Source organism: Diachasma alloeum, unplaced genomic scaffold (genome assembly GCF_001412515.2).
Source record: "Diachasma alloeum isolate Michigan unplaced genomic scaffold, Dall2.0 Dall_scaffold_00177, whole genome shotgun sequence".
In the NCBI taxonomy this organism is placed as follows: Eukaryota; Metazoa; Arthropoda; class Insecta; order Hymenoptera; family Braconidae; genus Diachasma; species Diachasma alloeum.
In genome coordinates, this window is record NW_021680343.1 from 891,246 (window position 1) to 918,619 (window position 27,374).

The 27,374-nt window shown below is 37.7% G+C and overlaps 4 protein-coding genes across 9 annotated transcripts; 3 read left to right on the forward strand and 1 right to left on the reverse strand.

Annotated features, from left to right (window-relative positions):
* Nucleotides 1-792: 792 nt before the first annotated feature.
* Nucleotides 793-8,112, forward strand: LOC107037575 (protein CREBRF homolog). 4 transcript variants are annotated; one of them, XM_015256201.1, is made up of 5 exons: nt 793-2,251; nt 3,379-3,843; nt 5,676-6,158; nt 6,391-6,513; nt 6,584-8,112. In XM_015256201.1, the coding sequence occupies exons 1-5, from the start codon at nt 1,618-1,620 to the stop codon at nt 6,697-6,699; spliced, it is 1,821 nt and encodes a 606-aa protein (XP_015111687.1). In that variant the 5' UTR covers nt 793-1,617; the 3' UTR covers nt 6,700-8,112. The 4 variants fall into 4 exon arrangements, with proteins under 4 accessions (XP_015111687.1, XP_015111693.1, XP_015111700.1 ...); XM_015256207.1 differs by having other exon boundaries at nt 6,605-8,112; XM_015256214.1 differs by having other exon boundaries at nt 3,406-3,843.
* A 136-nt stretch (nt 8,113-8,248) lies between these two features.
* Nucleotides 8,249-13,692, reverse strand: LOC107037626 (peroxisomal N(1)-acetyl-spermine/spermidine oxidase). The gene is made up of 2 exons (XM_015256275.2): nt 13,227-13,692; nt 8,249-11,521 (listed from the first exon to the last, which is right to left on the reverse strand). The coding sequence occupies exons 1-2, from the start codon at nt 13,408-13,410 to the stop codon at nt 10,155-10,157; spliced, it is 1,551 nt and encodes a 516-aa protein (XP_015111761.1). The 5' UTR covers nt 13,411-13,692; the 3' UTR covers nt 8,249-10,154.
* LOC107037621 (protein TAPT1 homolog) lies at nt 13,361-19,324 on the forward strand. The gene is made up of 7 exons (XM_015256263.2): nt 13,361-13,894; nt 13,974-14,128; nt 15,377-15,474; nt 15,551-15,885; nt 16,143-16,240; nt 16,327-16,542; nt 17,582-19,324. The coding sequence occupies exons 1-7, from the start codon at nt 13,684-13,686 to the stop codon at nt 18,146-18,148; spliced, it is 1,680 nt and encodes a 559-aa protein (XP_015111749.1). The 5' UTR covers nt 13,361-13,683; the 3' UTR covers nt 18,149-19,324.
* Nucleotides 19,325-20,762: 1,438 nt separating this feature from the next.
* LOC107037601 (GTP-binding protein 2) lies at nt 20,763-27,365 on the forward strand. 3 transcript variants are annotated; one of them, XM_015256245.2, is made up of 5 exons: nt 20,763-20,862; nt 21,312-21,640; nt 22,959-23,514; nt 24,927-25,602; nt 26,356-27,365. In XM_015256245.2, exons 2-5 carry the CDS (start codon nt 21,376-21,378, stop codon nt 26,638-26,640), a joined length of 1,782 nt encoding a protein of 593 aa, XP_015111731.1. In that variant the 5' UTR covers nt 20,763-20,862; nt 21,312-21,375; the 3' UTR covers nt 26,641-27,365. The 3 variants fall into 3 exon arrangements, with proteins under 3 accessions (XP_015111731.1, XP_015111722.1, XP_015111736.1); XM_015256236.2 differs by having other exon boundaries at nt 21,376-21,640; XM_015256250.2 differs by having other exon boundaries at nt 21,376-21,628.
* Nucleotides 27,366-27,374: the final 9 nt, after the last annotated feature.

Below are 27,374 nucleotides of genomic sequence, written 5' to 3' on the forward strand. Positions count from 1 at the left end.
AGACAAGATATGAATGTTTTTTTGAGCTCAAATGAAAGAGCGGGTCGAGAAATGGCGTGCAGAAGTCTTTAAAGATGACAAATCTCTCTAAAGATGATGTCTGTTTTCAATTGAAAAGCGCAATTGTGACAACATTTTCCAGTGGGTTCTAGGAGTCTCCCCTGGTTCAACACCATCTTTAGAGGTCCTAGCACGCCATTTCTCGACCCGCTCTTTCGTTTGAGCTCAAAAAAACATTCATATCTTGTCTGATATCTTTGCTACAAACTCGGGTCTACAACTCTGGTTTTCAGTTGAAATTGGAATTGTTAATTTACACAATAATAGGAGTGCATAGACGATTTTTCCTTAACTCGCAAAAATCTTCAAATAATTTGCTACCGATTGGTGATAAATTTTTTTGGAAATAATGAAATAGGGGGGATAACGCCTTTTTTTCAGGGGTGATTTTTCAAAAATTTATTTTTAAAAAAGTACTAACTATCAAATGTTTTTTATTAACTCGCAATTTTCTTCAAAACTACTTCAATGAGGAAAAAAATAAAAATTTGGAATATCTATGCATGAGGGGCTAATTGATCGGATCTTCTCCCCTCCACTGCCCCAGCACAACGCACACTGTACACCTGCACCAACTGTACCAAACTCGTGTGTTATTCACAAGTCACCTCTCTGCCCTCCCATTGGTCGATTCCCCAAACTCGACGAGCGATTGATCCGCTTCGCAGCCCCACTCTCCCGCTCATGTGACCTTTCCCCATTAGCGCAAAACTCGCCAGAGGGGTCTATTATTCTCCCAGAAATCTCGTGGCAAAACAACAACAGACGTTCGAGTCTCTCGTGCAACAGTTCATAAAAAAACCCGTGAAAAATTGTTGAAACGATCTCCACACAAGTGTGAACACTCCAGTGATTGTGTTATTGTGAGCAATTGCCGATAGTTCCTCGCTCGACAAAATCCCGGACTATTTAATTCACTCGTGATATGTGAAAACATCCATTGGCTGATGAAAGTCATGGTCATCATGTCTAGAGATCGTGTACTGCCAAAGGGCCCCGACGACATATGACCCGTGCATAAACATCCACAACCGTATTTCTTCATTTCCCCGCATTGACACGTTCCCCACAATTTTTCGGCCACGACCAAAACAAAGATAGGCGTTATCCCCCACCCGCGGGCGCTACCATTTTATTTCTATCGGGCAGAAGAAGCAAAGGAAAAAAAACAAAACCGAGGGGTACGCGGAGGACCACAAAAACATTGGGGGTTTTTGTGGAACACGCGGTGCAGGAGGAAAACACTAGACCTCGGAGAGTGCATAGACGATTGAAATCGTTTGTCTCCCACGCGTCGATTGATATTACACGTGTAATCACAGCGGCACGTGTTGGCCGATTATTTTGAGATTGTCATAGAGCCGTTGGGAGCCACCATTTGTATTATTGACATTCGTGGGGCTTTGTTTACTCTTCTGGCGCACAAATTGTCGAGTGATGAGAGAGCCTTTGTTCGTGGATTGTGAGAATTTGTGATTTAACGAGTTTAATCGTAAATATTAATTAGATAAGTTGGTAAGTCGAGAGTGAATTCGGAGGATATTGGGGATATTGACGATGGGGGATATGAATTACTCGGATTATCTGCTCGAGTTTGGGAGCAGTGCGATGGACACTCTGGTGAAGCAGGAGCCTGCTCAGGGTCTGGAGATGAGCTCGTCGTCGGCTTCAGTGCCGATACCGGGGGGCCATCGGGGCTCGCGTGGTGTTTACGATCAATTTTCACCTTCTCCACTCGCTGTCCCCTCCGTCTGGGGGACCAGACCCGATCAGGACGACTCGCAGTTCAGGATTGATTCCGATCAGCTGGGGATGGGCTTCAAAATGGAGGATGACGATATCTTTCAGGTGGACAAGGCCGATTTGATTCAGGGGCCCACGTTAGCTGAGCTCAATGCCAATGACGATATTCTTCTGGGAGATCTCAATTTCGATGATCTGCTGCTGCCTGAGGATCGACTGCAGCCCCTCAGGACTGATGCCAACATCATGCAGACCAGTGGACCCCTGTTCAGCGGGGGACTCACCAACTTTGCACCCAGCAGCTTCCCACAATCGACTACTTTGTACAGGAATTGCCCGCCTTATGCTGCTAACTCGGGGTTCAACTTCAATGGGATTGGGCTGATTGATAATCTTGAGGCTGTCAGCCCACCTGCTTATCCCAGCCCCAGCACCAGCAATTTAGCAGGTTTGTGGGGTTTCGGGTGTGGGGGGAGGGGGGCTGGGGGTGAGTTTGGCGTTGTTATTCTGAGATAAAGTAGATAAGAGGGTGATGGGTATCTTCGCGATTTGGCTGGATAAGGCTTTGTTGGTGTGGAGAACAGGTGACTCTTTTGAGGGGCAACCGATTTTTTCAACAAATTTCCTGCCGAAAGTTATCGATATTTTTATACAATGAAGCACGTTAATCTCTAGGAGGCGATGATGAAGATCAATGTGCTTTTGGTTTAAAAATTACTAGTAACTTCGAGCAGGAAATTTGGGTGAAAATTTTGAGGAAATTCTGGCCTTCTGTTATCTCTTAAGGGGAACAGAATCCTGCTAATTTGCCAAATTTTTGAACAAATTTCCTGCCGAAAGTTATCGATATTTTTACAGATCGAAGGATATTAATCTCCAAGAGGTGATGATGAAGATCAATGTGCTTTTGGTTTAAAAATTACTAGTAACTTCGAGCAGGAAATTTGGTTGTAAATTTTGAGGAAATTCTGGCCTTCTGTTATCTCTTAAGGGGAACAGAATGCTGCTAATTTGCCAAATTTTTGAATACATTTCCTGCCGAAAGTTATAGATATTTTTACAGATCGAAGGATATTAATCTCCAAGAGGTGATGATGAAGATCAATGTGCATTGGGTTCGAAAAATGTTAATAACTTTGAGCAGGAAATTTGTTTAATAGTTTCGAGGAAACGGTGGCCTCCTGTTACCCCTTAAGGGGAGACTACTATGAGTTTTAAAAGTCGCGGGCTATTGGAGTGCCATTTCTCATACGTTGGAGATCGATTATACGTCTAAAAATGAATAATTAGTGCAAAAAAATTAATTGACCCCGAAGTTTATCTGATTTTCACTTCAGAACAAGCGAATCTAGGAGTGGATAAATATTTTTAAATCATCAGTAAACTCGTTGGCCCCTAAGAAAAATTTTCTCATATGATTGTGTGACCCTTACACTCTCAATAAACCCCTGAATTGAGTGCTGGGGAATATTCCGTTAGTTTCAGCTTGATATTTCCCTTCACCCCTCAACAATCACTTGCTTATCTACTTAATCCCAGCCCCCCGGAAAAAAATCGACTATTAACCGTTAACAGGCTCTTTGGATTCGTGTTACGATGTAGGTAGTTCAACCGCCAGTTCGTCGACGTCACCTCACCCCGTCGTGAGACCCACAACCCAGTCGACTCTCCACGAACTCCTCATGAGAAAAGCTGAGAATGCACCCACCAGTCCCCCCTGCAATCCGATGGACACGTCCTCGCCGATGGAGACTGGTGGCACACAGATAAAGTCCTCTAGGCTCTCCATGTCGGCTCCTACCCAGTCGATGGGGATGGAGCAGCTGTGGGCCAGACGAGAGCCACGTCAACATCTCTTGAGCACCAGTAGCATTGGAGTTGTCGAGGCTGGATCCACCAGCAGCCTGAGCACTGGTGGGGCACTCAGTCCAGATCCTCTGGGGCACATCGAGGGCATTGCACAGATCGATCCACTCAGTCATGATGAGTATGAGGACAGTGATGACGATAGTGATCATTATTATGACACTAGTGACAATGGTGAGTTGGCAATTAGAGAATAAAAAATTACGAAAGGAAATTTAAAAATTGTGGGGATAATTCGCCTCAAAAACAAATTATTTCAGGGGGAATTAAGAGAATTCTTTAGTATTGATATTTTTTGTCAATCAAAAAAATTATTATGACATTGGTGACAATGGTGAGTTGTCAATTGGAGAAGAGAAAATGACGAAAGGAAATTTCAAAATTGTGAGGATAATTCGCCTCAAAAAAAAATTATTTCAGGGGTAATAAAGAGGGAATTCTTTAATATTGATATTTTTTGTCAATAAAAAAAAATTATTATGACACTAGTGACAATGGTGAGTTGTCAATTGGAGAAGAGAAAATGACGAAAAGAAATTTAAAAATTGTGAAGAGAATTCGCCTCAAAAACAAATTATTTCAGGGAAAAATAACGAGGGAATTCTTTAGTATTGATATTTCTTATCAATAAAAAAAAATTATTGTGACACTGGTGGCAATGGTGAGTTGTCAATTAGAGAATAAAAAATGACGAAAAGAAATTTAAAAATTGTGAGGATAATTCGCCTCAAAAACAAATTATTTCAGGGGGAATTAAGAGAATTCTTTAGTATTGATATTTCTTATCAATAAAAAAAAATTATTGTGACACTGGTGGCAATGGTGAGTTGTCAATTAGAGAATAAAAAATGACGAAAAGAAATTTAAAAATTGTGAGGATAATTCGCCTCAAAAAAAAATTATTTCAGGGGTAATAAAGAGGGAATTCTTTAATATTGATATTTTTTGTCAATAAAAAAAAATTATTATGACACTAGTGACAATGGTGAGTTGTCAATTGGAGAAGAGAAAATGACGAAAAGAAATTTAAAAATTGTGAAGAGAATTCGCCTCAAAAACAAATTATTTCAGGGAAAAATAACGAGGGAATTCTTTAGTATTGATATTTCTTATCAATAAAAAAAAATTATTGTGACACTGGTGGCAATGGTGAGTTGTCAATTAGAGAATAAAAAATGACGAAAAGAAATTTAAAAATTGTGAGGATAATTCGCCTCAAAAACAAATTATTTCAGGGGGAATTAAGAGAATTCTTTAGTATTGATATTTCTTATCAATAAAAAAAAATTATTGTGACACTGGTGGCAATGGTGAGTTGTCAATTAGAGAATAAAAAATGACGAAAAGAAATTTAAAAATTGTGAGGATAATTCGCCTCAAAAAAAAATTATTTCAGGGGTAATAAAGAGGGAATTCTTTAATATTGATATTTTTTGTCAATAAAAAAAAATTATTATGACACTAGTGGCAATCGTGAGTTGTCAATTAGAGAAGAAAAAATGACGAAAGGAAATTTCAAAATTGTGAGGATAATTCGTTTCAAAAACAAATTATTTCAGAGGAAATAAAGAGAATTCTTTAATATTGATATTTCTTATCAATAAAAAAAATTATTATGACACTATCGTTATTATGACACTAGTGACAATGGTGAGTTGTCAATTAGAGAAGAAAAAATGACAAAAGGAAATTTAACAATTGTGAGGATAATTCGCCTCAAAAACAAATTATTTCAGAGGAAAATAACGAGGGAATTCTTTAGTATTGATATTTCTTATAATTAAAAAAAATCATCTTTCATGAGTCGACTTGGAATTGCACAAAAAAAAAATAATGTTAGGAGGAAAAATCAAAGTACCTCCAAAATAGCAAATAAAAATTTCAACAAAATCTTTTATTTTTCAATGTTTCCCCAAATTAGTAGTTTTATTATAATTCATCATAAAAGTGGAAAAATTGCAGAGACAATTTCTTCTAATTCTTAAAAATATCTTCAATATTTTTAGAAAGTGGAGGAAGTGACGGTGAGGATCAAGGCAGTATTAAAGGAAGCAGTGAGGGACGTGAGCCAAAACACAGCAAGAAGGAGAAGTATTTCTGGCAGTACAACGTACAAGCTAAAGGACCCAAAGGCCAAAGACTCGTGGCACGTGCTCGTCTGGAGGATCCACATGTCCTCAACCAGGCAACCGATCCAGTTTTCAGTCCTCACTGTGCACTCAGGGGCATAAAGCACAGTGGCAAAGCCAGAAAGGGCGATGGAAACGATCTCACACCGAACCCGAGGAAATTGTACAGCATTGGAAGGGAGTTGGATAAGTTGGCTCGTGTTATCAATGACATGACACCAGTTTCAGAGTTGCCATTCACTGCTAGACCAAAAACAAGGAAGGAGAAGAATAAATTGGCTTCCAGGGCTTGTAGATTGAAGAAGAAGGCACAACATGAGGCGAACAAAATTAAATTGCATGGGTTGGAGCAAGAACACAGTCAGTATTTTCTTGTGGGAATCATTATTATTAATTATCGTGATTATTCTTAATTATTATCAATTATTATCAATGATTTTCTCATTTCATTGATGATTAATAATTATTATCAATTATTATTTGAGCTCTTATTGGATTTATAATTAATAGTTAATGAATTATTAATCAGTGATGAATCAATTGATATTTTTGTCGTTAATTTAACTGAAAAAATTGTTATTTTGATTTTTAGAACGTCTCATTCACGGAATATCCCAGATAAAACACACCCTGGCGACGAAACTGACAGAACCAAATCCAGAGCATCAGGATGAACTCTCTCGACAAATGGATAAAATCGTTAAATCAGCAACAAGTGAGTATCACCCTTGAAATATTAACAATGAAAACAATATATTTTATAATATTTTCGTCTTTTTGTGAAGAGGGTAATCCTTTTGTTTCAGAAGTACGCATTGCAAGCCACTCAACCGAATTCGTCAATAAAGTCCTCGACAAGGTGAAATCAGGGGTTCCCGATGGTGGCATTGATGACTTTTAGTACAGAGTTGTCAAACTGTTTCTTACACATCGAGTGTGTAATTCAGAGAACGAAAGACAGTCTAACCGTGCACACAGCGATACATATATTTTCATGGTCCTCGTTAATGAATCAAGAGTTTAATTTTTTTAATTATTGTTTATCGTCCATTTGGAGTATAAAATTATCGTCGTTAGGGGAAAGTCAATTTGAATTTTTGTTATTACGAACGAAAGGGGAAAATTTGAAATTATGTTTGTTTTTCATTTTTTTTAAGGGGAGACTGCTACGAGTTTTGAAAGTCCTGGGCTGTTGGAGTGAGATTTCTCATACGTTGAAGATCAATCATGTTTTAAAACGAAGAATGAGGGCAAAAAAATGATTGTCAATTTTTTTTCATGGAAACTACAATTATTTCCCATTGATATTTTAATTGATACATGTTTTTTAGTTATCAACATTTAAAAAATCCATTTAGCCCCACTCTCCTCTATATAATTGATCTTTCACGTATGAGAGATCTCACTCCCACGACTTTAAAGAGTCACGATAGTCTCCCTTCAACGCACTCTGGGTGATATTTCAAAAGTTATTGCCTTAGTTTAGAGTAGAATTTCCTCGAGTGAAGGATAGTTGTCTGACATGGTCTACCTCAAAAAGTAACGCTATACCTGCAGAAAAAAAAACAAACCTTTGAGAGAGTATAGAGTATACATTATCTGAAAATATTATATAACGATATATACTATATTTTACGTCTAGATATTAGGCTGCTGGAACAGCTCTGGTAGCTGAAAGCGCTTCTATGATAAGAGATTATCGTGTAATGATACATGAACATAACTTTTGATTTTTCAATATATTTTATTAATATATTCCATAGATATTATGTATTACGCCTACTGTTAATCAAATCGGATGAAATGGGACGCAAAGAATTTATCTTTGTACTGTAATTTTCACTGTGAAAATAGAATCCTCGAATTTTATGTCAATTGAACATTGCCTAGGATGATTTTTTTACGATAATGCGGGAAGAATAAAAAAAAACAGGGGGACGAGTATACGAGTATACTTTTTGAAAGAAAAGTAGTTTTTTATGACACGGATTTTCGCTCGTCGCAATGGCATCGGCTTCAGGCGTTTTTTCATTTTTAATATGTGAACATTTTTCATCGCCTATTACCGATACAGTGGATTTTTACGTTTATGTGCCAGATTATTTTAAGGATAAGTCAACAGTTGATTCGTTACTTTTATTTTGTATCTTACCTTACGTTTTATAATCTATTTTTCCACGAACGGTTTATACTTGTTAAGAAGGTGTTTTTTTTTCGTTTGGTTTTTATGAAAAACAGGTACAAGTTGTAGTTTGATACTCTAAATTTGTAGGATATTTTGTCGATGTAAATAGATGTGATTTTTTTAAGTTTACGAGAGTTTTTTCTTTCCTTTTTTTTCAGTAATTTACCTTCAAGGTTTTGATCACGAACGAGAAACACGCAAATTTGAACAGAAAACAGAATTGAATACAAAATTACCGATGAAATGAAATTATGGAACCTTAGAGGTATTATTGTATTTTATTCACATTATATGCATAATAAATGTTCTATCACGTAACATGAGTGTAAAGGAATTATACATTGTCTGTACAAGGCTATTGTATGCGTAATAAAAGTGCAGAACTACAATGTTGAGTAAAATATTATTTATATTATCATTCAAAATAATACAAGGATTTACTAAAATTGCAAACAAAAATCACTTTGACTTTGTGCATTAGTATTTAATCGTCTCATTCTTACAACTTATTCTATTGACTCGATAAAATGGCACGAGGGCCTTTACCTGTAAAAAACAATCACAAAGTACCTGACGAATCTACAAAAGGGAATAAATAAAATGCATGTTTTCAACATCTGCTGGTGACGTAGTTGCGCGACTAGATTAAACCGAGTAAATCCACTTCATCCAAACAATTAAACATCAATTAATCGAGTAACAAATCACGTTAAGATCTAAATAGGCAAATTTTTATGTACACGTCTCAAAGCTATTCCTTATATACAAAATAATTCGAAGTAATCCGGGCGAATAAGCTTTAAAAATCCTCTCAATTGAGTGAAATCCCCTGGATCCAAGAGCTCAAGTCACTCGTCTCCTCGCAGTCAATGCTCAACGCCTGCTTTCCGCTTGTCCTCGAGTCTAGGAGGCTCTGTGCAGCAGTGCGACCAGTCAAATACGCCCCATGAACAGTACTGTAGAACGAGTGCGTGTGTTCGCCGCAAAGGCAATGAGAATTTTCCACTCATTGACTGGGACCCACAGCCATGGCAGAGTACATAAAGAAATGCGTAATAAAACTGCAGAATTGCAATTTTGAGTAAAATATTTATATTATTCAAAATAATACAAGGATTTACTAAAATTGCAAACAAAAATCACTTTGACTTTGTGCATTAGTATTTAATCGTCTCATTCTTACAACTTATTCTATTGACTCGATAAAATGGCACGAGGGCCTTTACCTGTAAAAAACAATCACAAAGTACCTGACGAATCTACAAAAGGGAATAAATAAAATGCATGTTTTCAACATCTGTTAGTGACGTAGTTGCGCGACTAGATTAAACCGAGGAAATCCACTTCATCCAAACAATTAAACATCAATTAATCGAGTAACAAATCACGTTAAGATCTAAATAGGCAAATTTTTATGTACACGTCTCAAAGCTATTCCTTATATACAAAATAATTCGAAGTAATCCGGGCGAATAAGCTTTAAAAATCCTCTCAATTGAGTGAAATCCCCTGGATCCAAGAGCTCAAGTCACTCGTCTCCTCGCAGTCAATGCTCAACGCCTGCTTTCCGCTTGTCCTCGAGTCTAGGAGACTCTGTGCAGCAGTGCGATCAGTCAAATACGCCCCATGAACAGTACTGTAGAACGAGTGCGTGTGTTCGCCGCAAAGGCAATGAGAATTTTCCACTCATTGACTGGGACCCACAGCCATGGCAGAGTACATAAAGAAATGCGTAATAAAACTGCAGAATTGCAATTTTGAGTAAAATATTTATATTATTCAAAATAATACAAGGATTTACTAAAATTGCAAACAAAAATCCCTTTGTCTTTGTGCATTAGTATTTAATCGTCTCATTCTTACAACTTATTCTATTGACTCGATAAAATGGCACGAGGGCCTTTACCTGTAAAAAACAATCACAAAGTACCTGATGAATCTACAAAAGGGAATAAATAAAATGCATGTTTTCAACATCTGTTGGTGACGTAGTTGCGCGACTAGATTAAACCGAGTAAATCCACTTCATCCAAACAATTAAACATCAATTAATCGAGTAACAAATCACGTTAAGATCTAAATAGGCAAATTTTTATGTACACGTCTCAAAGCTATTCCTTATATACAAAATAATTCGAAGTAATCCGGGCGAATAAGCTTTAAAAATCCTCTCAATTGAGTGAAATCCCCTGGATCCAAGAGCTCAAGTCACTCGTCTCCTCGCAGTCAATGCTCAACGCCTGCTTTCCGCTTGTCCTCGAGTCTAGGAGGCTCTGTGCAGCGGTGCGACCAGTCAAATACGCCCCATGAACAGTACTGTAGAACGACGAATGCGTGTGTTCTCCAGCGAAGGCAATGAGTATCTTCTTCCTCTCCTGAGGCGAGTAAATCGGCTCTGCCAGTGCCTCAATATCCAGTTGACTGGCACCAACAGCCATGGCAGTGTAAGACCCCCTCGTGTACTCCTGCGAATGCCAGGACGTGCAGATGCACCCCTTAGGCGCCGGCACAAACGGATCATTCAGGAACTTCCTCAGAATCATCGTGCAGACATCAGCAACCTCAGTCGTGCTCAACGTCTCCATGTACTCCGCCTCCTTCCCACTGATCCACCCCAGCAACAGCGTGTCCGACAATTTGGTGAAGGAGTATATCTTCCTGTGCCAGGTTTTGCTCATGTCCTGGCGCTCCTCCTCAGACAGCCCTCGATCGTCCCACAGCAGCATGACCTCTGAGATGTCAGGATTGAGGAATGGCCTCTGGTACTCCAGAAATATTTTATCTACAGTCCCAAACATCAGTCTCCCAGTGGCCTCCACCTTGTAATCCGGCAATGGTGGCTCGAATAAATCCCTGATCCTGTGCTTCAGCACCCCCAGGGGGAGGGTGCATAGGACCTGCTCAGCCAGAATCTTCTTTCCGTTCTCGCACGTTATCTCTATGCAGTTGTTGTTGTAAGTACAGTTTGTTTGGCTCTCACTGGGGGTCTCCTGCCACCTGATCTTCTCCACCACGTGACGGAGGAGGATCTTGTCCTTGGGAATGTGCTTGGCAATGGGCCCCAGGATCGCGCTGTATCCCCCGGGGAGGCTGATGTTGCCACCCTGGAGCTCTGCGTACGACCCCATCTCCAGTAAATCGACGTCCTCCATGCTATCACAGCCAGTTATGCAGGTTTCTCTCTTCAGGAGGCAGTCGAATAACAGTTGGCGAATGGGGCGTTTGTCCTCGGGTAGCGACGAGAGGTAGAGTTCGGTTTCCAGGGCTACGTGGGCACCGACACTGGCGATACCGTCGGGGGGGTTGTAGGCACTGAGAAAGTACTCCTCACATCGTCGGAGGAAGCAGACGTAGGCCTCGTATATCTCCTGGAGGACGGGGAAGGGCAGCTGCTTGCCGTCCTCGGTGGCTGCCACCACTTTGTGGGGCTTTGGACATCTCACTATGTTTATTAGACCGTTCGCCATCGCCAGCTCGAAGATCGGATTCCCCAGGACTCCGTGGATCCAGTTGGCGCCCAGTTCGACTTTTTCGCCACCTGGAACAGTCGGTAGATCAGCGATGGGGTGGGAGTGCTTGGATTTAGGGGCCTTGACGCATTGCAGCTGTTGTCTTTGGGGGATTGAATGGCCAGTGCATTCAAAATACTGATGCATCGAAAGTATTCGAGGGTAGGGACGAAGCGATCACGATTTTTTGGGGGAAATGCAATAGGGCGGTAGCATTTCAATCATTTTCTCTGCGTTTTCTCACTTCCAGCTGAAATATCTGGATGTAAGTACACTCAGAGAGAAACAAACACGTTGTCAAACAAATATTGTTTGGGCCAGCAAAATCGCTAGTTGGAAATTGCCAAGAACGAATTTGTTTGGTTCGAATTGGAAAGTCTCAAACATGAATAATTGTTCTTCTTTCGAGAGAAACGAAATATTTGGCTCAAGAGGCGGATAATTCACACCAGACGGTGCCTTTTCAGGATCAAAATATCTCATACAGAGGAAAATTTATCAACAAATATTTTATCCCTAAGTTACAAAATTGCTATCATATCGTTATTATTGTTTCATTTAAGGGTTCATTTGTTGTCTGTGATTATTAGACAGCCGGAACGAAAAACTACTATCCCTTGCTTTGCATAAAACGAAGATTTTTCGGGAGCAAAATACGTATGGGAGTGCTAGAAATGACATTTCTTGCGTGTACAGAGAATGCAATTTTTTTTCAACTACTAAATCTATTTATTTATTTTTAACGGAATTCGTCGCAAGAGACTTGCGACTGGCCATCGCCCGAGGGCCTTCAGCCTGGTATTTACAAGTTACATATGTACAATGTGTAAATCGCAGAAAATAAGCGAAAAGATAATAGGTAATTCAATATTCAATTGTTTGTTAGCATTATATGCTTAAGATGGAAAAATAAAATGTTTGACATTACTAAATCTATTTTTGCGACAAAAATTTTTCATTCCGGCGCACTTTCTGCACGTTTGGCACAAAAAATCCTTTTTTGATCATTTTCAAAAAACTATTTGCTTGGCACAAGTAAGACTTGTTTCAGAGCTTTGTCGTTTCTCTCAGTGTATTTTATGAGACAAGGGGAAGAGAACAAAATGTAAAAACCCGAGTGTACATCTGGAGCAAATAAATTGAATTAATATTCGGGGGTCCGAGTAGAGCAGAAATACCTGAAGGTTGAAATTCTGTTGGAATTATCGTTCACCTTGTAATAAAATGGAAAATAACCAATGGATTTAATGAAGTTGCAAACAAAAATCACTTTTCTTGTGTGTCTGATTAGTATTCAATCATTTCATTCTCCCAATTTATCCCATTGACTTGATAAAGTGGCGCAGAAGAGCCTTTACCTGTGAAAACACTCACAAAGTGCCTGATAAATCTACAAAAAAAGTAAATAAAATGCCTTCTTCATCAACATCTGTTGGCGACCCAGTTTGACCAGATCAAATCAACTAAATCGACTCCATTGAAACAATTAAACTCCAATTAATCGAGCAACAAATCACGTTTTCCATGCCCATGCCTCAAAGCTATCTCCCTATACAAAACAATTCGAAATAATTCCCCTGAATAGGCGCCAAAAACAGAACTGTGCCTCAAAAATCTGAAGTAAACTAGTCTGAATGTCATTCAAGAATTGGAGACACCTCTGACAAAAATGTTCTGATATCTTTTTCCCATAGGACACGTCGGGATCATGAAAACGAGGTTAATCAGTCTCACCAAATTCAGTAGCGACTATTCGTCCCCCAATGCGACCCCTCGCCTCCAGGATAACGAAATCATTCTCGTTGTTCTTGAGGAAATGATTAGCCGCCGATAGACCAGCCATTCCACCTCCAATAATGCATATTTTGCAGGGATATCGGTCATCCACCGATTCACTAGTGGATGCCGCCATGTTCATGTCATCACACGCGCTCGCAACTGTCAACTAACAACACTTCTCGTATTTTATCGGTTTTTTTTTACTTCGAATGGGTTCAGTGATGGATGCGACGATTTATCGCCGAGATCGTCTCGCCGTGACGAAAGTAGTTTAGTTTCGAGGGGCTTCAGTTGTCTTTTTGGATGATCTCGGGGGGAATGCGAGTGAAAATTCTCGGGTAATCGGGGGATTTTGTGATTGCGTATATTCGGGAACAGCTGTTTACCACGAGGTTATGTGTATCCTGCCGTCATGACTAGAGTCAACAACAAACAAGAGACAATGAGTGATGATGATGAGTGCATTGTTGAGGGGCATCAGCCTGGGGGCCCCGGGAAGAGGCACATCAGGTTCAGGGGGGATGGCACGCCCTCCAGGAGCGCGGAGGACAGGGTCCAGGGGCTGGACCCTCAGGAGAATCGTCCAGAGGCGGCAGGGGGACCTGAGATACCTCCGAAACCTGGTAATTACATAAACTCTACTATTTTTGAGCGATGACTCCTCTGGGGATTCTGTTATTGGGGCTCGGAATTGTTTTGCAGGCGTGTCAATCTTCGAATTCGTCAAGACTGAGCTCACGAGGGGGTACCAATTGGAGCATGACGAGGAGAGGTTCTCAGCGAGGAGAGAGAAAATTTATTCCTTCATGAAGATTCCTAGGGAGGTCGAGAAATTTATGTCTTATGGATTTTTTCAGGTAATTGTCAGGGACTTTCGGGGGTGGAGTGCATTTATTGGAGGGACATGGATTTTTTTTATTGTTGAGAGCTCGAGAGGGGCTGAGGCAATTTCAGCGATTTTTTATGAATTTTTGAGGGGCTTTTGGGGGCTTTAAAGTGAGATTTGATTGATCCCAGTTGCTTTGTTTGATCAGGAGATATTCGCAATTTGAGAAGATCCATTTCCTCACCCTCTCCCACACTGGAATGTTGAAAAATTTTGTCTGAAATTTCCGGTAGTTTTTGGAATTTTCGTCGGGTTAAGTTACTACTGAAATTTCAAGGAATTGCGTCATTGAAAGTTCAGAATTTCGTGGAGAAGTCAAAGAGAACTGTCAATTTTAGTTCCATTTTTCCAAATAGAACTGGAATAGAAATAAATAGAAAAAAAACAGAAAATTTTGGTAAATATATTCTTGAATTTTTAGGAAAGTGACATTGAATGCGATTTAGAGGGAAAAAATCCTGAAATTTCAGATTTCGCTGAAAATTTAATGTAATTGGCCACTGAATATTCATATTAGATTGGAAATTCAAATAAATTAAGGAATTCTCGTCTTTATGCTGCTTAAAATTCTGGGATTTTACTGAATTTTCAGTGAAACCTGAAATTCATGATTTTTTCCCCTAAATCGCATTCAGTCTCACTGTCCTGAAACTTAGTAGTCAACTGTCCATGAAATTTCATTTTTTCAGTGTGAGAAAAATAATTATTTTTGCCAAATATCCATTTACTTGAGAGAATTCTTAATTTTTTTCAATATCGTATTTCTCCAGTCAAATCATTTTCAGGCGATTCTCGTTAGGTTTCAATTACGACAATTATATTGCTCTAGAAGACGATCATGTTAGTCATGACCTTAAGTGAACTCCTTCGATAATTATAAACATCAAAAAATTAATTGAAATTCTTCCCTGTAGAAAATAAGAAATTAAAAAAAAATGAATAATCAATGGACGAGTTCACTCAAGGTCATTGCAACATAGTCATGCTCTAGAATGACTCGATGAGAGAACAACGGATTTGAAAAAAAATGCAAGTGTAGAATAAACTTACTTTAGGAGAAAGAAAAAGTTTTTCTTTCTCATTTCGAAGATATTTTCTCAGACTTCAGAATGAGAGCCGATTCATTCAAATCGTACAATCCGGGCAACAGATATTGATAAATGAAGAAAATCTATTTCGTCATCTGCTAATGAACTACATTACTTTTGTCTAATTGCAGTGTGCAGATTCATTTTTATTTGTCTATACTTTTTTACCATTGCGATTTCTGATGGCTCTGTGGGCAATCATCAGTCGACCCCTCAAGCATTGTTTGAGGTGAATAAAGCAGAGAATTCATTCAATTCCCCTGATGACACATTTTAATCTGCAATGAAGTTAATTGTCATTCTAGGGGAAAGAAAGGTGCGAGAAAAAAGGAAGAACCTTTTCTGCGCCCAGCTGAGGTCTGTGATCTACTGAAAGGAGTTGTTGTGGTGGGCTGTTGGGCAGCAACGAGCAAAGTCGACACGTCGATGATGTATCATTTGGTCAAGAGTCAGTCGGTTATAAAACTGTACATTTTTTATAACATACTGGAGGTCGGGGATCGATTGTTCAGTGCCTTTGGGCAGGACACTATTGACGCTTTACTGTGGACCGCCACTGAACCCAGGTCAAGATCACAGTCCAGGCATCGGCAGCATCTGGGGACATTTCCCCACTTGCTATTTGCGTTGACCTATGTCTGTATCCTTTTTCCATGCGTTTAAAAAAAAATATTTCTCAACTTTCAGGAGAAAAATCTTGAAATTTCAGAATTGACATGAAATTTCTGAAACATTTAATTACATTACAATTAATTTTACATGTAATTCTTGAACTATTTGATCTTTAATTCAATTTAAATTCCCAATATTGAAAATTCAAATTGCCAACGGTGAAAAAAATGCGTTTTTTGAAGTGAATTATCATTTGTAATTATTTTTCTTGACGTTTTCATTCAGTACTGCACAGCATTCTGGTGCTGTTCCAAGCCACAACTCTCAACGTGGCTATAAACAGCAGCAATAAAGCTCTGTTAACAATTATGATGTCGAATAATGTAAGTTATCGAATTAATTGCATCAATAAATTGATTCCCAGTTGATGATAAATATCAGAAATGATTGAATTATTCAATGCTTTCAGTTTGTAGAATTAAAAGGCTCCGTCTTCAAGAAATTCGACAAGAATAATTTATTTCAACTAGCCTGTGCCGACGTAAGAGAGAGATTTCACCTGACGATGCTCCTCCTCGCTGTGAGTCTTCAAACGATGAAAGAATATGCGTGGAAAGCTGATCGCCTAGCTGTTCTCCTTCCTGATTGTATACTCCTAATTGTTGCTGAAATTCTTGTTGATTGGGTAATATTTTCCAGAACAATTAAATTTACGTTTCGAGGGATTCGAGGGAAAAATGTCAAGAGTTTATCGTTGAGAATTTACTCAACAAAATGTTGAGATGAATGAACAATTGAAAATACATTTAATTTTACTTGTGAGGAAGTTGAATTCGTCACATCTTGATAAAGCTCATCATAAATCCTCAATAAAAAATGATTTTAGAGTGAATTATCACAGCTTCAACCTTCAAAAGTTTTTTGACATTCTTTCCCAGAATTGATATTTTTTAAATTAACAGTCAATTAACAGTAAATTAACAGTTAAAAAACGTATTCAATTCATATTAAGAAGAAAAAAAATTTTTCCAGAACAATTAAATTTACGTTTCAAGGGATTCGAGGGAAAAATGTCAAGAGTTTATCGGTGAGAATTTACCCAACGAAATGTTGAGATGAATGAACAATTGAAAATACATTTAATCCTCAATAAAAAATGATTTTAGAGTGAATTATCACAGCTTCAACCTTCAAAAGTTTTTTGACATTCTTTCCCAGAATTGATATTTTTTAAATTAACAGTCAATTAACAGTAAATTAACAGTTAAAAAACGTATTCAATTCATATTAAGAAGAAAAAAAATTTTTCCAGAACAATTAAATTTACGTTTCAAGGGATTCGAGGGAAAAATGTCAAGAGTTTATCGGTGAGAATTTACCCAACGAAATGTTGAGATGAATGAACAATTGAAAATACATTTAATCCTCAATAAAAAATGATTTTAGAGTGAATTATCACAGCTTCAACCTTCAAAAGTTTTTTGACATTCTTTCCCAGAATTGATATTTTTTAAATTAACAGTCAATTAACAGTAAATTAACACTTAAAAAACGTATTCAATTCATATTAAGAAGAAAACAATTCTTCATATCTCGATAAATACGGCAAAATCATCGTAACCAGTAATTCGAGAAGAAAATGCACTGAATGCAAAGTTATAATCATCATTTGGCTACTGAATTCACCTCCACGCTCTCAACAAACAATTTTCTATGCACCCCAGGTGAAACACGCCTTCATCACGCGCTTCAACGAGCTCCGCTCCACGGTATACCGAGACTACACAGTGAGTTTAGCCTACGACATGGCCCAGACCCGCCAGGAGACGGCGTTTTCCGACCCCTCAGACCTCGTGGCACGTCGAATGGGCTTCATTCCCCTGCCCCTCAGCGTAGCCATCGGCAAGGTCCTCTGCACAACCCTCACCCCATCAGCCAAGCCCGCGAACCTTCTCCTCTTCTTCCTCGGGTACTTGATCCTCGTGGCCCTGAGGGTCCTCAACAGCCTCATCATCCTGGGAAAGGCCTGCGACCTGATCACCTCTCACACCAGCAAGAACAACGTCAACCCTACGAAATCAACTCCCCAGAGGATTCAGAGGTCCACCAGCGTTGTGGACCAGAAAGACCCCAATTGTGCAATGGCAATGTTTTCAAACTCAGCTGTCAGTCTCAATAACGTATGTCTGAACGAGGCCCTGTTGAATAACGATAAAGCACAATCTCATTCTGAGGAATTTTCCACTAAACATGTGGTCAGAGCTGAGAGCGAGCCTCTCCTCGCTCAATGACACGACTTCAAGTCTTACGTAATTATTACGTAGCCAATTTTTTTTTTATTTAAATGATCGTGTACATACGCTGTACATAATGACGTTGAATAAGGGGTTTTGATATTTCTCCGTGGGAAGAAATCATTGTGATTGTGCTGTAGAGTTTTAGAGTCACCTGATTTATATATATTTGCGGTGTTTTTGTGGCAGAGGAGCGATGCAGCGGTGCAGTGCCTGTTATTTTTTCGTTCTATTTTTTCATGCCGCGAGAATGTATGATTTTTGCTTTGGCATATTAATAGGCGGGGTGGGGTAAAATGAGCAGTTTTTGATTTTTCCATTTTTTTATGAAGAGAATATTTGTTTCTGGTTGTAATGAGTCGGTCTGGACTGATCTCAATCGACAAATTTGCTTATGAGTTATGAGTATCTTGTATAAATTGGGAAATGCTTGTTTTATCTTCCCTTCGCCTGCAACTCTTTATTTTTTAATGGGACAGTTCAAATTATGTTGCTAATGTAAGCTAAGAGAAATTTTTGTTATTGAATTAATAAAATGGTAATAAAACAATGCAATGTATAATTTTTGGGTGGGGTAAAACGAACAGGTTTCAATTTTTCAATTTTTTTATGAGGAGAATATTTCTTTCTGTTTATAACGAGTCGAGGTTGATCTCAATTGACAAATTTGTTTATGAGTGATAAATATTTTGAATAAATTGGAAAATGTTTGTTTTATCTTCCCTTCGCCTACAACTCTTTATTTTTTAATGGGATAGTTCAAATTATGTTGCTAATGTAATCTAAGAGAAATTTTTATTATTGAATTAATAAAATGGTAATAAAACTATGCAATGTATAATTTTTACTTTGTTATTAATAGGCGGGGGTGGGGTAAAACGAAGAGTTTTCAATTTTTCCATTTTTTTTATGAAGAGAATATTTCTTTTTGGTTATAACGAGTCTCGATTGATCTCAATCGACAAATTTGTTCATGAGTTACGAATATTTTGAATCAATTGGAAAATGTTTGTTTTATCTTTCCTTCGCCTACAACTCTTTATTTTTTAATGGGATAGTTCAAATTATGTCGCTAATGGAATCTAAGAGGAATTTTTATTATTGAGGAAACTTTAACATAAACTTTTCTGTACCAAAAACGAAAATGATAATAAAAAAATGCTATGGTCTTCATACTTTTTCCAATTTTTTTTTTACAAAGAGATCACTCCTTTCTGTTAATTAATGAGTCGACACTGATATTAATTGATCGATTTATTCACGAATTATGAATGTTTCGAATGAATTAAAAAACGTTCGTTTTATCTTCCTTTCACCTACAGCTCTATTTTTTAATGGCATAATTCAAATTTCATCGCTAATGTAATCTAAATGAAATTTTTATTGTCCAATAATTCGTAAATGTAGTTTTCTCTATAAAAAATCACAACGATAGTGAAAAACAGCAATCGTCTTCAAACGTTTTTCGATCTATTTTTTTAACATCGATGAATTTGTTTATGAATTATGAATGCTTCGAATGAATTAAAAAACGTTCGTTTTATCTTCCTTTCACCTACAGCTCTATTTTTTAATGGCATAATTCAAATTTCATCGCTAGTGTAATCTAAATGAAATTTTTATTGTCGAATAATTCGTAAATGCAGAGTTCTCCATTAAAAAGAACAACGATAATGAAAAACAGCAATCGTCTTCAAACTTTTTTCGATATATTTTTTTAACATCGATGAATTTGTTTATGAATTATGAATGCTTCGAATGAATTAAAAAACGTTCGTTTTATCTTCCTTTCCCCTACAACTCTATTTTTTAAAAGCATAATTCAAATTTCATCGCTAGTGTAATCTAAATGAAATTTTTATTGTCGAATAATTCGTGAATGTAGTTTTCTCTATAAAAAATCACAACGATAATGAAAAACAGCAATCGTCTTCAAACTTTTTTCGATATTTTTTTTTAACATCGATGAATTTGTTTATGAATTATGAATGCTTCGAATGAATTAAAAAACGTTCGTTTTATCTTCCTTTCACCTACAGCTCTATTTTTTAAAAGCATAATTCAAATTTCATCGCTAGTGTAATCTAAATAAAAATTTTATTGTCGAATAATTCGTAAATGCAGATTTCTCCATTAAAAACAACAACGATAATGAAAAACAGCAATCGCCTTTCTTGTTTTTTTTCTTTTGAAAATTGATGTCAATCGATAAATTTGTTTATGAATTACAAACGCTTCGAAAGAATTAAAAACCGTTCCTTTTATCTTCCTTTCCCCTACAACTCTTCATTTTCTACTGTGACAATTCAAATTACTTTGCGAATCTAACTAACCGAGATTTTAATTATTGAATAAAATGTAGAATAACACAGCTCTGTTGAAACCAAAAATACCGAAAAAAATTGAATAAAAATGGAGCAAATTGTCATTCCCCTTCCCTCGATTGCCGAAACAACGACAGCATGGCATTATTGCCTCAGGTGTAAAGAAGGAGAAAGTGAAATGAGATTATGAATTTGAAAACTCCGAGCCAACTTGAGATAGGTACCTGACATATGGCAGACCAGTGACTTGGCGGTACACCAAAGGGGACCTGAAGGACGACTATAAACATGGCCGCCCACTAGTTCGTGGGGAGAACTAGACATTTGAATTTCCTCGATTTGCACTGGGGACTGAAGGACCAGGAGCACTGACAGGTCACAGATAAGGTAATTGCCCAGTGCAGCTCCAATTTTCCCCGCTAATTACAGATACTGTGGTGTAATCCTTGATTTCGTGACGAATTTGGGGTGATTGCTTACTAATTAACAGAGACCCTTGACTTAACCCTTCGAACTCAGCTGTCAATATTGCTCTATTTCATCGCAAACATCTGCCTTTTGTTTATTTTCATCACGACAAGACCCGAGTCTTCCAAACTCATCGATAAACTCCTGATTAGACGATTGCTGACAATCTTCTCTTTTGTTTCGATCTCAATGTTCGTTTGGCGTAACAGACGCTCGTGTGTTTGTTTCGTAACAATACACATCCGCACAAATGTCAAAGAGTCACGTGATGCTGCCGCAGGGGCTTCCCAGTGCCTGTTTATTACTGGACTGTACACAATATCTCGAAGAGGCCGGATATTTAGAGAATAATACTCGATATATTGCAGAGTTCTGGTTGTGGCTGATGTAATACCTGGCAAAACACTCAAAAACACTTTTCTTTTGGTGAAGATGGAGTCGTTCCTGGCCCTGTTCGACACTGGGGAACCCAAGGGCAAGAGGAGGGAGTCCTGGGGAAAGAACGACTGCGAGACTCGGGGGAATGACGAGGACAATGAGGAGAGCTTGCCTCCAGAGCCCGAGCAGGGGAATATTGAGTATAAGTTGAAGCTGGTTAATCCGTCTTCGCAGAGGTTTGAACACCTGGTGACTCAGATGAAGTGGAGACTCAGGGAGGGACATGGAGAAGCTATTTATCAAATTGGTGAATTTTTAGGTGTTTTTTTAGAGATATTTAGGGTTTCAGTTTTGTGAAGAGTGATGAAATGACGTGAGTCATCTTGAAATTGGATACTGCTTGGATTCTCCTTCTGATTACAAGGGGTTCAGAGAAAACAAGTCTTTGTGGAATTAATATCTCAAGTTGCAGTAGTTCAAGCCAAATCTTCACTTGGTTTTTGAGAAATATCTTCGGTTCTGTTGATTTTTTTTTTAGTTAAATTTCCCGTGATTACACTTTTTGGAAATTGTCATCATATTATAGTTGCACTGAAATTTCAAGGGATTGAGTTATTAAAAGTTCAAAAGTTTAAGGGAAATGAGTGAAAACGTTAAATTTCAGTTCATTTATTTCACGAAAATTGATAAAAATGAGGGAAATTCAGGTAAATTTGTTCTTGGATTTTCAATGAGTAAAATTTAGAGTCATTTGGTACTGTAACTTCACGTTCTCATTGACAATTCAAGTAAGTTTGGGAATTCTCTTCTTCCCACTGCTAAAGAATGTTGAATTCCCTTGAATTTTCAGTGAAATCTGACATTTCTGATTTGTTTTCTAATAGTGTAACTCTCGTTTCACTCCAGAGTAAAGTTCCTGAGGAGATTTTCATTCTTCGATCCCAAAATACAGAAAAAAATCTAAAATCGCGATGAAGTTTATTATTCTCGTTTCGCAGCGTTGACTTCAAATCAGATCTAGTCTTTCAATAATACATTTGAATTTAATGCAGATGGACGAATTCCTCTAATGACCTTTTTTATAGCCCCGATTTTGCTCTACAAAAAAATAATTTACGAAAATTTCACACTTCCCCTCCAATTCCAAAGAGATTTACCAAAAACTGAACCTTTTTGTTGCTTTCGAAACAAAAAGCGTTTGTTGGAAGCCTTGTATCTGACCGATTTTTCGATTTCCTAATTTTGATTGCAAATGGTCTACAATGGTATGAAGCGTGAAGAAACTATAGTTTTAAGGTCATGTCCGTATGTATGACTAATTTTTAGAAAATTCAACATAAATACACTGAAATTTGTAGTAAAAAATCTGAAATTTTGGCTCATTGTAGATATCATTGATTCCCTCAGATATAACAACAAGTTTAAATTTAGTTTTGTCTCAATATCTCAAAAACTGCACCGATTTCAATTTTCCTTCTTTCAAAATACTCGTCTCTATGGGCTCTACCTAGATCAATCAAAATATTTATACCCATTTATACAAAATTTTCGTGATATGTCCATTTTTTCGATTTTAAAATTTTTTCAGTCTTGTTAAAAATCAAATTCATTTCATTCGGTTATAATGAATACTCTAGGAGTGGAGGACAATGGGAGACTAGCAGGCCTGTCCCGAGACGAGATGAAAGCCTCCCTGAAGACCCTGAGGGACATGGCATCCCGCCTGGGAGCGACCACCCGAGTGCTTCGCGAGCGAATAGCAAATGCAAAATCAAAAAAGAAAATCCACGACGACAACTCCACAGAGAGGCGAGTGGCCGAGGTAATGGTAACAAAACTACGCAAGGGTGACCGAGACGATCAGGACAGCGTGATCGATCTTCGATTAGCAGTGGTGGGGTCCCAGGACGCTGGTAAATCCACTCTCCTGGGTGTTCTGACACAAGGGGAGCTGGACAATGGCCGGGGGAGGGCACGACTGAACATGCTTCGTCACCTCCACGAGATTAGGACTGGAAGAACGTCTTCAATATCCCACGAGATCATCGGGTTTGACACTGAGGGTCACGTCCTCAATTACGCCGAGATGACGACTGCTGAGGAGATCTGTGAGCATGCATCGAAGGTCGTGACGTTCATTGATCTTGCTGGGCACAGGAAGTACTTGAGGACAACACTGCTGGGGCTCATGGGGTAATTATAGTGAAGTCTCTTAAATTATAGTGAATTTGGTAATGGAGAGAAATTAAGTTTTATTAATTACGAAACTTGAGATGAGGGATTAGTGAATTTAGGCAGTTGTAGTGTCATTAATTGGTAAAATTTGGGAGAATATTAAATATGACAAGATTATCCACTACTTTAGCAATGGGTGATGCCATTCAAATCATTTGTAATTAGTTTAATAATCAATAATATCCTTAAGACAATTTTTCATTAGAAATACTTTCAAAATCATTATTATTGCACATATTTTATCGTTTTTATTACATTTTTGAATGATTGTTTTATGAGAAAATCCCTAATTTATTTCATTCAATCCATCGTTTATTGATTATTACGAAACTTGAGACGAGGAATTAGTGAATTGAGGCAGTTATAGTATCATTAATTTGTAGAATCTCGGAGAATATGAAATATGACAAGATTATCCACTACTTTAGCAATGGGTGATGCCATTCAAATCATTTGTAATTAATTTAATAATCAATAATATCCTTAAGACAATTTTTGATCAGTAATACTTTCAAAATCATTATTATTGCACATATCTTTTCATTTTTATTACATTTTTGAATGATTGTTTTATCAGAGAATCCCTAATTTGTTTCATCCAATCCATCGTTTATTGATTATTACGAAACTTGAGACGAGGAATTAGTGAATTGAGGCAGTTATAGTATCATTAATTTGTAGAATCTCGGAGAATATGAAATATGACAAGATTATCCACTACTTTAGCAATGGGTGATGCCATTCAAATCATTTGTAATTAGTTTAATAATCAATAATATCCTTAAGACAATTTTTCATTAGAAATACTTTCAAAATCATTATTATTGTACATATTTTATCGTTTTTATTACATTTTTGAATGATTGTTTTATGAGAAAATCCCTAATTTGTTTCATTCAATCCATCGTTTATTGATTATTACGAAACTTGAGACGAGGAATTAGTGAATTGAGGCAGTTATAGTATCATTAATTTGTAGAATCTCGGAGAATATGAAATATGACAAGATTATCCACTACTTTAGCAATGGGTGATGTCATTCAAATCATTTGTAATTAGTTTAATAATCAATAATATCCTTAAGACAATTTTTCATTAGTAATACTTTCAAAATCATTATTATTGCACGTATTTTATCGTTTTCATTACATTTTTGATTGATTGTTTTATCAGAGAACCTCTAATTTGTTTCATTTAATCCATCGTTTACTCGAGAGAAAATATATTCGAAATCGTCAAAAGGACAATTGGACAAATCATTTTACATCCAAAATATGAATTTAAATTGATACCTCTTCAATGACAAAGACTAAAAAAGGACTAGTAATTGTATTTCCCAAGAAATGTAAAAGAACTGTTATTCGGAACAGGTACTCTCCCCACCACGTGATGCTGGTGGTGGCACCTCCCCTGAACGAAGCTGCTCAGGAGCACATGGCCCTCTGCCTGGCGCTGCACCTCCCCTTCTTCATTGTGATTACCAAGACAGATCTGGGATTGTGCGACCATCGGCAGACACTGATGCAGCTGGAGAGCGCTGTGAGGGCTCAGGGCTGCGACAAGGAGCTCGTCCTTTGTAGCAACAACAAGGTTCTCCCTCAGGACTACGAGTCGAGTATTATCCCTGTGTTTACGGTGAGTTCTGTGACTGGAGCGGGACTGGAGGAGCTCACGAATTTCATCAGGGACCTCTCACCCTCGGAGTCCTCCAACGACGATGCTGAACCTGGCACCTGTCTCTTTCAAATCGACGAGACGTTCAGGGTGGCAGGACTCAGTGAACCTGTGCTCGGGGGGCTGCTGGTCAAGGGGGCCATCGCACCTGGGGCCAGACTCCTCGTGGGACCCCTCCCTGATGGCGAGTTCAGCCCTGTCAAGGTGGTGAGTCTGCACAGGAACAAGGCGCCTTGCTGCGTCGTCAGGGCCTCCCAGAGTGCTAGTCTCACTCTGGCGCCGAGCACCAATCGAGAGGGGCTTCCTCACTTCAGGCCGGGGATGGTCCTCGTCAGCGTGGGCGATCATCCACATGCTACTGTTTTCTTCCAGGTATTTTCTCTCGCACACTTTTTGGAAAATTTTTATCGTATGGGGGAACAGGCCAATTGCTGGACGGTTAAAGTCGCTCTACTCTTCGGCCGGGCTACGCTGTACTTTTGGATATTTTCAGTTTTTTAATTTTTCAACTAAATTGCATGGAAAACATTGAAAAAATTCATACCCAGTCAGTATTATCTAAATTAAATTTCGCAATATATTGATATTTTTTCAAACAGGAGGGAATCCTATAAATGAATAATAAAACTTGTTTGCAAAACGGTGGATTATTTTTTATGAGGTGTCAAAAAAATTCTTGATTTTTTCACATCTAATGAAAAAAAAACAGATTTTAATCTTTGATTACAATGGAAATATTGATTTTCACGTAAGACACTGGGTTAAATCCTGATTTTTTAACATTTCTTCCTTGAAAAACCAAAACGATAATTAAATTGAGAAAAAAAATAGAATTCCGAATCTAATCGAGTTTTCTGCAATTTTTTTGCAATTTTCAATAATCTCTGCATTTACTTTGCATTTACTTCAATCGTTGTAATAATCTTAGGATCTAAAATTAAAGAGTCACCTAATTGTGTAGCAGACAGAAATTATTTGATGTGAAAATAACATAACAAAGAATAATTAAATTAGGAGATAGTTGAATGCTCTATAGATAAAATTATTTAAGACGATGGGTAGGTAAAAATACTTTGACATCATTAAAAAAAGCAGCACTATTTAAAATGTTTTATTCTCATTCAGGCAACAGTTCTGGTTGTTTACCACGCCACAGCAATCTACCCCGGCTTCCAAGCGACAGTCCACGTGGGAAACGTCCGACAAACCTGCGTAATAGAGGGAATAATGGACATAAAGGAGGAGGGCCTACAGACAAACGAGACCGCATCAGTTCTCTTCAGGTTCGTCAGTCACCCGGAGTACCTCCACGTTGGTATGAGACTGCTCTTCAGGGAGGGGAGGGCCAAGGGGATCGGTAAAATCACTCAGGTGTTTCCACTGATAGGCTCTGAAAACAGCCCCCAGTGAATCAACATTTCGTTGCATTCAGATTGAAATTATTTTCTCTCAAAGTTTTTCGTCTTGACATGTTGGAAAATAACACTTGATTTAGCGTTTCAATCTCTGAAGCTCGGTAATGTGAAGTATTGAAGCGTTTAATTGTTGGGGAGTACTTTAACATCGACACAACATTTCCTCCACAAAATGAGCTATTGCACAGGACTAAAACCTTAAGGGGAGACTAACATGAGTTTTTACAGTCGAGGGCTATTGGAATGCGATTATTCATACATTGAAGATCGATTATATGTCTGAAAATGAATAATTAGCGTAAAAAAATTAATTGTTCAAAATGTTAAAAATAGTTTAGGGCCTTCAACTTTAGAGCAACGGACGTTCTTTTTCTCCAAAATTAAAAAAAAAATGTGTGCAATAACAATTACGAACTACTTTTTTGACATTCGACTCCTATACAAGTGGTTTCATTTTTTTTCAATGAAAAATTGCACAATTCATGTAAAACAGCCCAAAAGTGTTTCTGAAAAAATTAAAAATATGTTTTGAATATTTTAAGGATAATTTTTTTGCCTATTTTCTATGAATGGCGCAAATTTTTACATTAAACAAAAGGAAAGTAGTTGTGTACGAGTCGAATTTCGAAAAACTAATTCTTAATCGTTATTGTACACATTTTTTCAAAAATTTCAACACTGAGTGTGTGCGGAGAAAACGAACAATAAACAATTAATTTTTTTTGCAGT

Coding starts and splice junctions, on each gene's coding strand:
- LOC107037621 (XM_015256263.2), top strand. CDS start 13,684: ATGACTAGAGTCAACAACAAACAAGAGACAATGAGTGATGATGATGAG. Junction 13,895..13,973: donor TGAGATACCTCCGAAACCTG/GTAATTACATAA, acceptor ATTGTTTTGCAG/GCGTGTCAATCTTCGAATTC. Junction 15,886..16,142: donor ATTTGCGTTGACCTATGTCT/GTATCCTTTTTC, acceptor GTTTTCATTCAG/TACTGCACAGCATTCTGGTG.
- LOC107037575 (XM_015256201.1), top strand. CDS start 1,618: ATGGGGGATATGAATTACTCGGATTATCTGCTCGAGTTTGGGAGCAGT. Junction 2,252..3,378: donor CAGCACCAGCAATTTAGCAG/GTTTGTGGGGTT, acceptor AACCGTTAACAG/GCTCTTTGGATTCGTGTTAC. Junction 6,514..6,583: donor AATCGTTAAATCAGCAACAA/GTGAGTATCACC, acceptor CTTTTTGTGAAG/AGGGTAATCCTTTTGTTTCA.
- LOC107037626 (XM_015256275.2), bottom strand. CDS start 13,410: ATGAACATGGCGGCATCCACTAGTGAATCGGTGGATGACCGATATCCC. Junction 11,522..13,226: donor AATAGTCGCTACTGAATTTG/GTGAGACTGATT, acceptor CGACTGTTCCAG/GTGGCGAAAAAGTCGAACTG.
- LOC107037601 (XM_015256245.2), top strand. CDS start 21,376: ATGGAGTCGTTCCTGGCCCTGTTCGACACTGGGGAACCCAAGGGCAAG. Junction 21,641..22,958: donor TCAAATTGGTGAATTTTTAG/GTGTTTTTTTAG, acceptor TGAATACTCTAG/GAGTGGAGGACAATGGGAGA. Junction 23,515..24,926: donor ACACTGCTGGGGCTCATGGG/GTAATTATAGTG, acceptor TATTCGGAACAG/GTACTCTCCCCACCACGTGA.